This window comes from Eumetopias jubatus, unplaced genomic scaffold, assembly GCF_037043125.1.
Source record: "Eumetopias jubatus isolate StellerSeaLion01/CBP00866 unplaced genomic scaffold, mEumJub1_p1.0 scaffold_4, whole genome shotgun sequence".
Taxonomy (NCBI): Eukaryota; Metazoa; Chordata; class Mammalia; order Carnivora; family Otariidae; genus Eumetopias; species Eumetopias jubatus.
In genome coordinates, this window is record NW_028274810.1 from 66,999,620 (window position 1) to 67,012,220 (window position 12,601).

The 12,601-nt window shown below is 35.0% G+C and overlaps 1 protein-coding gene across 3 annotated transcripts in view; it reads left to right on the forward strand.

The window, feature by feature from the left end:
• The window catches only part of FAF1 (Fas associated factor 1), a 489,058-nt gene that overhangs the window by 388,345 nt on the left and 88,112 nt on the right, over nt 1-12,601 (forward strand). For all 3 annotated transcript variants that reach the window (XM_028106760.2, XM_028106761.2, XM_028106762.2), the window contains exons 14-15: nt 8,148-8,284; nt 12,357-12,445. In XM_028106760.2, coding sequence (XP_027962561.1) covers nt 8,148-8,284; nt 12,357-12,445 — 226 coding nt within the window. The remainder of the gene's footprint in view (nt 1-8,147; nt 8,285-12,356; nt 12,446-12,601) is intronic.

Below are 12,601 nucleotides of genomic sequence, written 5' to 3' on the forward strand. Positions count from 1 at the left end.
CTATCGACAGATGAATGGATAAAGAAGGTGTAGTGTATATATACGTGGAATATTACTTACCCATCAAAAAAAAGAAATCTTGCCATTTGCAATGATGTGGATGGAACTAGAGAGTACTATGCTAAGCGAAATAAGTCAGAGAAAGACAATTATCATATGATTTCATTCATATATGGAATTTAAGAAACAAAACAGAGGAGCATAGAGGAAGGGAGGGAAAAACAAGACGTAATCAGAGAGGGAGACAAACCATCAGAGACTCTTAACCATAGGAAACAAACTGAGGGTTGCTGGAGGGGAGCGGGGTGTGGGGGATGGGGTAACTGGGTGATGGACATTAAGGAGGGCACGTGATATAATGAGCACCGGGTGTTATATACAACTGATGAATCACTGAACTCTACCTCTGAAACTAATAATACACTATATGTTAATGAATTGAGTTTAAATTTTAAAAAAGTTAATGGAATTGATGTTACATGCAATTTTTATTTTTTAAGGGACTTACTATCTTTCAAATTTGATATTTCCTGACTGGCTAATAAATGCACATTAATCAAAACTCAAAAGGTATAAAAAGGTATGAAATGAAAGTCTCGTACTTACTCCTGTCTCTAAGTTACCCTCCCCAGAGGCACTGTTATTTATCCATCCAGAGATTATCTTATGTGTATAAACAAGCTAATATATACTTACTTTTCCCGTTTTACACAAATGGTAAAGACTATTCAACACACTACTTTTTCCACTAACATTAAATGTTAAAGATATTCCATATCAGTTCATAAAGAACTCTGTTTTGTGGCTAAATATTATCCCTTTAAATTCCATAAGATACTATAATTTCTTTAATAAGATCCTTCCTACACATGGACATCCAATATTCTGCTACTACAATTCAATAGTAACAGTATACGTAGATGATTTCCCACGTGAAAATATATCTAAACTAAATTCCCAGATGTAGGAGTGCTAGGTTAAGAGTATGTGTGCATTCTTTTAACAGATGAATATAGCGGCAACGGGGGGAAGAGAGGCAAACCATAAAACAGACTTAACTATAAAGAACAAACTGAGGGTGGGTGGAGAGGAGGTGGGTGAGGAATGGGTTAAATGGGTGCTGGGTATTAAGGAGGGCACTTGTGATGGGCACTGGGTGTTGCATGTAAGTAATGAATCACTAAATCCTACACCTGAAACTAATATTACACTGTATGTTAACTAACTGAAATTTAAATAAAAAGTTGGAAGAAAGAAAAGGGTATGTGTGTGCTGTTAATTTTCATAGATATTGGCAAATTACCCACAAGGGAGTTGGTGCCAATTTCACTCTAATAGTGTACAAGTATGCCTATATCCCTATAACCTTGCTTTATTAATTTGCATATGAAAAATAGTTTCTTAGTGTAGCTTTATTTTTTTTAAGTTTATTTATTTAAGCAATCTCTACACCCAGTGTGGGACTGGAACTCACAACCCCAAGATCAAGAGTTGCACACTCCAACAACTGAGCCAGCCAGGCATCCCTCTTAGTGTAGCTTTCATTAGAAGTTAATTCATTATGAGTTATTTTGAGTATCTTTTCACATGTTTATGAGCCACTACTACTTCCATTTCTGGGAGCTGTCTTCATAAATTGTTGATCTTTTCCTTATTGTAAAGAGTTCTTTATATATTAGGGAAATTAGCCCTTTTTCTGTGCTTTGAAATTCAGAATTTTTCCCCTGTTTATCTGTTAAACTGTTTTTTACCGTATAGAAATAGTCAAAATTATCAGTTTTGTCTTTTATGCTTCACTCTGCTCTAGCTATACTAACCTCCTTTTTACCTTTAAAATATGCTAGATACTCTCCAAGTTCAAGGTCTTGGTATTTGCTGTTCTTTCTGCCTGGAATTCTCTTCCCAAAGATATGTGTTTCACTTCCTCCTTCACCTTTTTTGAGTCTTTAACCAAATACCAACTTTTCAGTGAGATGTTCCCTATTTTATGTTGAAGCCTCCCCTTCCCTCCTTTGTTTTTCTGTATCACCTATAGTTCACAGGCTTTAGAGGTATATTTTTATTTGTCTCACAGAGACATTGCAGCTCACCTACACAAATGAAGCAAGTGAGAATTAACATCTTCAATGTGATCATCACCTCAGGAAAGTAGATATATGCTCCACTGAAACTGCTGTTGCCCAAAATATTTTGGGGACAACTTCTTAAAGAATTGCATTCCAAGACAGCCTAAAGCCTTACAAGGAAAACAGTCCTGTGTCCTGAAAGCAGTGTTTCTCAGTGTGGTCCAGCGATCACTTACATCACAATCACCTGGGTGGGTTGGCAGCTTATTAAAACAGGCAATTTCCTGAGTCTTTCCCCAGATCTACTGAACCAGAATCTCTGAAGGATGGGGCTGAGGAACTTGCCTTTTAGAATAAACTCCCTAGGGGCACCAGGGTGGCGCAATTGGTTAAGCGACCAACTCTTGGTTTTGGCTCAGGTCGTGATCTCAGGATTGTGAGACCGAGCCCCATGTTGGGCACCACGCTCAGCGTGGAGTCTGCTTCAGATTCTCTCTCCCTCTCCCTCTGCCCTTCCTGCTCATGGGCTGGCATGCTCTCTCTCTCAAAATAAATAAATGAATTCATTCATTCATCTTGAAAAAAAAATTTTTTTAACTCCCTAGGTGATTCCTAAGCCATTAAATTTTGAAGATCACTGCCTATATAGTCATTGTCTCCCAACTTAGTCATGTACCTTGTTTACCTAACTCAGTTTGAATCAGATGTAAGACTATTTCCAAAAATCAAAGTCACCCTCAAAGGACAAAGGGGCATGTGTCAGGGATGCTGAAGGTCATTCCCAGTGCGAACTCCAGAATGAGGTGAACAATTGGATAGGCATTGCAGACTCACAGAAATGATGTCGTGGTAAGAGACAAAACTCTTTGGCTGGCCTGATTTTGGTATGCTTAGCAGTGCTAGTAATTTGACAAGTGTCACTTCACACATTAAAGAACCTTGGCTTATCAGGGAAATTCAAATCAAAACCACATTGAGATACCACCTTACACCAGTTAGAATGGCAAATATTGACAAGGCAAGAAACAACAAATGTTGGAGAGGTTGTGGAGAAAGGGGAACCCTCTTAGACTGTTGGTGTGAATGCAAGTTGGTACAGCCACTTTAGAAAAGAGTGTGGAGGTTCCTCAAAAAATTAAAAATAGAGTTACCCTATGACCCAGCAATTGCACGTCTGGGCATTTACCCCAAAGACACAGATGTAGTGAAAAGAAGGGCCATATGCACCCCAATGTTCATAGCAGTAATGTCCACAATAGCCAACTGTGGAAAGAGCCAAGATGCCCTTCAACAGACGAATGGATAAAGAAGATGTGGTTCATATATACAATGGAATATTACTCAGCCATCAGAAAGGATGAATATCCACCATTTGCATCGACATGGATGGAACTGGAGGGAATTATGCTAAGTGAAATAAGTTAAGCAGAGAAAGTCAATTATCATATGGTTTCACTTATTTGTGGAACATAAGGAATAGCATGGAGGACATTAGGAGAAGGAAGGGGAAAATGAAGGGGGGAAATCGGAGGAGGAGATGAACCATGAGAGACTATGGACTCTGAGAAACAAACTGAGGGTTTTAGAGGGGAGGGGGGTGGGGGGATGGGTTAGCCCAATGATGGTAATATTAAGCCTCCTTAATTGCATGGAGCACTGGGTGTTATACGAAAACAATGAATCACGAAACACTACATCAAAAAGTAATGATGTACTGTATGGTGACTAACATAACATAATAAAATTAAAAAAAATAAAGAACCTTGGCTTTAATTTTCCTATTAAAGGGAAAAGGGGAAGAAAGGAGAATTGTGTGTTGGGTAGATAGGTAGATGATCTCTAGGTTCCTTTCTCTATCTCATGTTCTGGTTTTTCTACTGATGATAAAAAAAACCCTCGACACATGAAGGAATATGTGTAAGTAACTAGGATTATTACTATAGCAAAAACTGCTAATTTGGTCTGTTTTAAGAGGAAGAGCCTTCTTAATTAAAAAATAGTTATTTTAGTTCTGTATCCACTTTTTAATTTTTCTTTTATTAAACATGAGTTAAGTTTGGAAAAGCAGATTCTGATTGCATTTAGCTATATAACTGTATTGTGCCTATAATATCCACCTTTAAATGTGTAAAGTTTGTAGTATCACAGCTGCAGCATCATGTATTTTCTTATTTTCCAAATATTAATACTTGCCCTTTTATTCTCTAAATTAATATAAAACCAGTGACTATATTTTTTAGTCAACAATTCTTACTATGCAAAATATCAGTGTTGGCCCATAGATATAAGCTATCATTTTAATCCTGAAAGTAGTTGTGATAAAAATGTTAAATATCATTATGCAGTTAATAATAAAATAGCTACCAATGTTAAGGGCATACCATATTTTGAGCATAATCCTGAGTAAACTTTTTGTATCTTATAAGAATATGTGTTTTAAAAATACGTGTTATTCCCATTTTGCATCCGAGGCTTCTTTGGAGGTCATATTGAAATGTAATTATCAGGAAGCCTCACACAGTCATTAGCAGTTTTCTGCTTCCATTTTTTTTTATCAGATGTGCCTCCTTTTACATTACCTGGTTTATTGTAGGTAGTCAGTAAATGTTTGTGGAATTTCACCACTCTCCCCCTAATTTGCTTTTTCTTTTAGTATATATTTTATGTTGGAATACAGCTTAATAAAAGTCAGTGACTGGTTTAATTATGACTTTGAAAGAAACTAAACTATATCCTGTTTTGAATTAAAATGAGATTACTTCTTCCCCTATCTGATTTATTAGTAATCCTGGTTTCCATTAGCAAGATAGAAAAGATCTATGCTTCAAAGACTGAAAATTTTACTAATGATTAATATATGCTAGCCATTAGATGTTCTGCTTGTTTTTCTCCCCAAACTTCAGATTAAAAGATAAGATTGTATCTTTCTAATTTTAGATTTCTAATAATAACTGATGAATATGAGCTACTTAATTATATTTTGTTTCTTCAGTAAGGCAGAAGTTTGAGACTTCTCACTCACTAACCCCACCACCACTTCTACCACCCAGCCCCCAGGGACCAATGAGTTGCTATATTGTACCTGATTTGTCATTAACTGTTTTCATTCATTTTCTCAACCCTTCCTTCTTCTTCCCCTTCCTCCCTACCCCCATTCCTCCCACCTTCACTTTACCCTCTTAGTGAGGGCGTTTGTTCTTTGTCTTTTCAAATTTGTCACTTTAGCTTTTGGTTTTGGGGGTTGATTTGGCAACTTACTCTCTCTTATCAAATAGATATATGATGAGTAGGTTTCATTTATTTAAATCTTTTATAATTAAAAAACAAAGCCATTTCTCCTTGCCACAGAACAGTTGCCATTGCTTCCCCTTTTGGTTTTAGGATTGCAGGAATCCAATTGCTGTGGAAACCAATTATCCCTTCATGACACCTGACTCTCATGAACACCATATGCAGTTAGACTGACAAGTTTGGTGCTGCCATTAGATGCACCAGCACACTTTTATCTCTTTAAAAGGGAAGACAATGCCGCAGTTATGAGAACCACATTTTTTCTCTTGAAACAATTTGATTTTCCCTTGTCTGTTTTTGTGGTAATGTTTTGAACTGGACTTTTGCAGTTGGTAGTATACCGTGAATGATAACTTCATGCTGTGAATGATGTTGGGAGGAAGAAGCAGAGTCCCCCAGCCATGAGAAAGATTTGATATCTGCATTGTGAAGTTCTTGTAAATTGTAATGGAAGGAACTAATAAGTAGGAATTTTGTAATTTGGGGCTGTCCATTGGTCCTATAGGCTCTCAATTATTATAATTTGAAAATCTCAAAGTAAACATGATTCAGATCCTAGGAAGATTAATTTAGATTAATTAAAATTTTAACAAAGTCTCTCTTTGATTAGAACAAATTGTTAGTTAAGGCCACTAGGAAGCATCAACTGGCTGCGGGATCCCTGTGTATTTCTCAGCTACTTCCAAAACATTAGAATGACTTGCCAATACCTGGCAAAAAACTGATCATGTTGTTTTTTATAATTAATTGAACACCTAATGTACCTTTGAAGGCTGTATCTCTCGAATATGTTTTATAAAGTTTTGAAATTTGTGCTGTATATGAATTTAAACCTAATAAGATACCTATATTCTCATAATTGTTTTTCCTTCTAGCTCATTTTCATAAAAAGACAATTTGGGAAGTACACAATTTCCGGGCAAAATTACCTTGAAATTGAATTCTTTAAACCATTAAGCTAGCCAGTCTGCCTGCCTGCCCGCCTCCCTCTCTCTTTCTTTCCTTCCTTCCTTTTCTTTCCTCCCTTCCTTTTTTGGGGGTATCTTGTTTAGTATTAGTATTTAATATCACTTGTGAGGCTAGTGCTGTGATGGGCATCTACGGTGTGATATCCACTTAATCCATTGGTGTGAAAGCAACAAGGACTTATTTTCTCCCTTTTGTAGGCAATGACATTCCAACTGTTTTTTGACATCCTTAAATTCAGAGGTCAACAGTGATCAAATCAGGATCAAGATAGACTTCAAATATTTTCGTAAGAGCAGAAAGAAAAATGAGATCCTAACTTTCTAGTGTCCTGATCTACACATCTCTGTTGATGAATTAAAGCTATATGGGTATGAAATTTGGTACCAGAGGCTTAGGCTGCTTGAGCACCTTTTATCATGTAATAGTTCTGGAATGTGAAGATCTGAATTTTCATGGGAGCACTGATATTTCATGGCCAACAATGGATTTCTTAGGGCCTTGTCATTTCAAATTGCCATGAAGTCTGGTTATTGCTGCTCCAAATGTAAATATGAAACCGCCTCCCAATGAACTTATTGCGGTGGTGCTAACTTGTCTTGACACTCTTGCTGACAGTTCTAGTGGCCCTTAACATGGTCTACTTTTATAGTCACAGCACAGGTTTTGTGGAGAATTCAACCTAAATTTCTGGAATGAATGTCTATAGACAAGAGATATATTGGCTTTAAAAATTAAGAGGTTTGATTCTGTTTTGAATTTGGTTATCAAATGAATCTGAGCACATGACATTTTAATGCCGTTTGTCTTTTCAAATAGATTTACCTTCTAATGCATGTGACAACAGGATTTTGCTCATCAGCTAGAACATACATTTCAGAGGAGTTGTTACCTAAAATATTATCATAAGGCATAAGAAAACACACGATTTAAGTTGCCTTTCATGAACATAATTAAGAATTAATAAGCCAGTACCAGTGGCTAGTCCCCAGAATTTCCACTGTTTTGCCTTTTGTGACCTGTGTTATTAAAAGTCCATTATTTTTACAGACTTTATTAAATTGGATCTTATTAAAGCATTCTATATTTGCATTTGGTCTTTCATAATTCATTATTATTATGACATTTACTTTTTACCATCAGATCTGAAAACATATCATAAGCTACCCTTTTCTCTTGAAAGAAATGCTAATTTCAAACAGTCCTCTAATAGAAGAGAAAAGCTTTATCAGTTTTTTCATTTATTCCAGATCGTGTTAAGAATACTAATGCTAGACTTCAGTATGCTAATATCTCTGAGCTTTTTTTGGTCAAAAGCTTAGAATTATTATTTTTATCCCATGGTAAGTATGAAACCAGAAGACTTGCTACTACTGGAGAAAACACAATTCTAAAGTACAATTCTTGATTCTAAAGACTTGTGAAAATGTTGCTAAATCCTGTTTAGACCAGGATGCTGCCAGTCAATTTAACTTTGTACCATACAATATTTGTCCTATTTAAGAAATTATTTCCTCTTAAAATTCAGTTTGTTTTTCTCATAGTCTAGGTCAACATAGCTTGCAACGTTTAAGACTAAGAATCCTATGCTGTCAGCCCCAGACACCATTTAGGGTGTGCTGCCTGCCTTTCTATATGATAGTCATTTCTATATCATTTAAGATGTAGTTGAAACTCAATATAGCAAGATTTTATATATTGATATCAGACAGGCTATCTAATTATTACTAACATAATTAGTAAAATAGTGAGTTTTCTGTTGGGGTACTAGTAAATTTATTAAACTCTGAAATGAAATTTACTTTGGCTTTTGTCTCATTTTAGATTTCTGACAATGTGCAATAGACATTTTGGCAGTGTTGTTGCACAAACCATTCGGACTCAAAAAACAGATCAGTTTCCACTTTTTCTGATTATTATGGGAAAGCGATCATCTAATGAAGTATTAAATGTGATACAAGGTAAAGTACATGTCACAAGGGGAGTAGAGTGTCTTCTTGTGTATGTGATAACATAATATTTACTATCAAAGTTGACTGTAATTCTCTATATGGGTGCACATCTTTGTATTTTCAAACACAGAATATGCTAAAGAAGAACATCTTCAAAAAGTATAGGATCTATGAAAAATGAAATATGCTGCATGAAAATCTAACAGAAATTTCTTAATAAAGTTGCACAGCCCTTTGGACAGAGCATAATCATGTTAAATGTTCAGAATTGCTAAATTCTCTAAACTAGCAATCACTTCATAATCAGTTGTCAAATGTGACATTTCTTATACATGTATTGATTTCTTTCTGTAATGTTGATTAGTTGAAAGAAATGCTTAACTTCAGTTATCTAGAAAATCCAGTGACTGGATATTGCAGTTTAATTGTTCACACAGTTGTAGTTGTTTCCCCTTAATTGTGTGAATTTGTGTCTAGGATGCAGTGCTAAGGCGTGAAGCTATAGGATGCCTATGAACGCATTACAGATTCTTTACAAACAAAAAAAGTGAATGTTTTTTTTTTTTACTGTTACTGATAAACACCAAGGATTATTATAAAATATTACCTTATTTATAGCACAGCTTAAATTGAAAAAGGCATATCTTTTCTATGCCCCAGGGAAAAAGATGTTTCAAGGGCCCCAAGCTAAAGCTTGTGTTTGAGATACTTTATTTTTACCCCTATTTAAGTCAAAAGTTCTATAGCAGATAATATGATGGGAGTGTGTGATGTAAATTCTAGTGCCTTTAAAACTCAAAATAAAACCTCTGGTATTTTATGTTTGCTCTGTAACTAGAGCGTTGAGTTTCATAAACAGTCCTAAAGAAGATCTACAGGGGGAATGAATTGCGTAGGGTAAATGGATAATGAAAATAATATTTCATTCCTGTTTTCCCTGTCAGAGGCAATATTATAATAGTGGTTCTCAAAATATGGTCCATGGTTCTGGAGGTCCTCTAAACCCTCTCAGTGGATTCATGAGGTCAAATTATTTTCATGACAGTAAAAAGACTTTTCCATTTTTTTACTGTGTTGACATTTGCACTGGTGGCACAAAATCAGTCTTGTGTAAAACTGTTGGCACCTTCACACAAATCAAGGTCATGACCAAAACTATACTAGTAGTCATATTCTTTACATCCATTATGTGCAATTAAATTATTTTATTAAATCTTTTTATACTTTGTGTGATACAATAAGAGGTATGGAGAATGCATTTCTGCTGCATTTCAGAGTACAAAGGTAGTCTCAAAGAAAAGCACTTGTGTGGTTGCTTGAGCTGAACTACTAGTCATTTTTTCTTAGAGAACATCACTTTTACTTGAAATAACTGACATACAAACTATACTTAGATAGCCTGGGTATTTGGCAAACATTTTCTACAGAATGAACAAAGTGAGTTGATCACTTCAAGAAAAGAGAGCTGACAGTACTTGTTGCCATTGATAAAATTTGAGCTTTTAAGCAAAATGTTATATCCTCCACCGTAAGACTGACAGCTTAAATAATTTTCTGATGACATCAGCTTTAATTTTATCATATAGTTATGTCAACATTTAATGATATCATATAGTTATATCAACATTAAAGATAAATGCTTAAGTCAGTAAACCAGTATTTTCCACATGACCAGTGCATGATGTTATAAAATAATGCACAGGTAAAAGATCCATTCAAAGAGTGAGCTAGGTCAGTGGATCTTAATATAGCAAAGTACAAAAAGTTCATTAATGGTTTCAAATTCCTCACATACTTGAAGAAACTTCCACTTGTCAGTTTGGGTGTATCAAAGAATATTTATAATTATTTATTACAATACTCCTCCCTTTTTCAACTATATATCTATGTAAGGCCGGATTTGCTTCATAAATTTTAGCTAAGGCATAAGCCAACATATTGTAACTGGTTTAATATAGAAGTAGATGTGAGAATCCAGTTATGTTCTATTAAGCCAGACGTTAAAAACATTTGCAAAAATGGGAAAACATTACCATTCTTCTTACTAAACTTTTCCCTATGGAACATAGAGCCATTTTTCATAAAAATCTGGTGTTTATAAACATGTAATGGGTTTAGTATTGTTATTTTTAATGAATTGATAAATATGTTTTAAGTATTTCAGCTTTAATTTCTAACACAGTAAATGTTGATAAAAATAACCCACATAAAACTTATTTCAGGAGCTCAGTAGTTGCTAAGGGTGTAAACAAGTTCTAAAAACAGAAGTTTGAAAACCACTACAGTTCGTCTCCCCCTCCGATTTCCCCCCCTTCATTAACCATGAAAGACTATGGACTCTGAGAAACAAACTGAGGGTTCTAGAGGGGAGGGGGGTGGGGGGATGGGTTAGCCTGGTGATGGGTATTAAAGAGGGCACGTACTTCATGGAGCACTGGGTGTTATACGCAAACAATGAATCATGGAACACTACCTCAAAAACTAATGATGTAATGTATGTGATTAACATAACATAATAAAGGAAAAAAAGAATCTAAACAATTAAAAAAAAAAGAAAGAAAGAAAGGGAAACTCAAAAGATTTGCCCAGTATACAAATCTACATTGAAGGTACTCTTAAACTTTTTGCCATTTGTTATATATTCATAATAACTACCACTGATCATGTGTCCTATATACAGAGGTAGTATTATCTTCATTTGACTGAAAAGGGAATTGATCCTTAGAGAACTATAGTCAGTCATTCATTCACTTTTTATTCATTTACTAAGTGAATATTTATTAAGCCCTTGTCACATGCTAGGCAATTTCTAGGTACTAGAGATATAGTTTGTAAGTAGCGGAACTAGAGTTAGAACTATGACTACAAAACTAGTTCTGCTTTCTCAGTACCATGATTTTTTTTGTTGAGGACCACACACGCTCCCTAACATGTTGCCAGTGGTCATAAGGAAAATTGAGAAACAGACCATTGAAAGACAATGTTAGTCCATCCCTACTCCAAAATAACACCAACAAGGATGCTTACTACTTGTTGTCCTATTTCATCAATGGGACAGGAAGACCTCTGCTGAGGCCCTGAAGAAAGATGGGTTCTTTGCCCATAGTCTTGAAAGAAGAGAATTGCTATATCTCTATGGATTTCTCTGTTGTAGATGTATCCAAAGCAAGCAACAGGAGAATGCATTCAGGAAATGGCATATATCTGCTATACATTTGTTATGGCCTTGGACAGGGAATAAAATAGCATTAAGGAAAATCAAACATTTTAATACTCTCATAAAACCAATATAACATTGTATGGTAACTAACTGGAATTAAAATTAAAACTTAAAAATAAATAAATAAATACTCATAAAGTTTATGGTATAGTCATTTGAAAGCAGCTGAAAGAGAAAAATATCAACTGGGCAAAAAAAGAAGTCAGTTTTTTCAGAAAATGAATTACTATCTGCTTCACCAAAGAATTTTTAATGATAGGAGATAATTCTAAATAGTGTATTGAGGTGGCAAAGAGAACAGGCTTTTGAGTTACTCATTTAGTTTCAAATTCTTGTCCCACCACTTAATCAGCCTGACCTTGATTGCACAGGCTACTCCAGCTCTCAAGGCTTCATTTTTCCGTCTCTTTAAAGTCAAAATCCTGATGATACGTTCAAAGAATTGTTGTGCAGGTTAAATGAGGTAATATATATAAAGTGCTTAGCCTAATTAATGGCATATAAACAAATGGTAGTTGTTGCTAGTATTTTTAAGTAGATATGTTTTTGTAACTTGAAAGAATTTTTGATTCTCATTACTTGTACATTGTTCTTCATAGAGCTGAAAATCTCTCTCAACAGATGGTTCCTTCAAATCTACTGTATATGAAATTTCAACTGCCTATATACTGCTTTACTCTTTCACAGTGAACATATGAAACTTTTCAATGAAAATATGAAAGTATTTTAACAGATACTAGCAGAGTAGTCTGTCATTTTTATTAGACTGTAGCTGTTCCTTACTGATTAATTCTAGAATGACTTTTCCATTTTATAAAAACTTTACTAATGTGAAGTTTGGCAATCTCCATGTGTTGCTAGGTAACACCACAGTGGATGAGTTAATGATGAGACTCATGGCTGCAATGGAGATCTTCACAGCCCAACAACAGGAAGATATAAAGGATGAGGTAAGATGAAAGGTTAAGTAGACCTTTAATAAAAGGATTTTGATGAAATAATTTGTCAAATGGAGACGCTTGCCTATGTCATGATTGATAAATAAGGATGATGAAGATGCATTTCCAGATTAACCAAGGACTTTTATGCCATTGGGTTTACCTTTC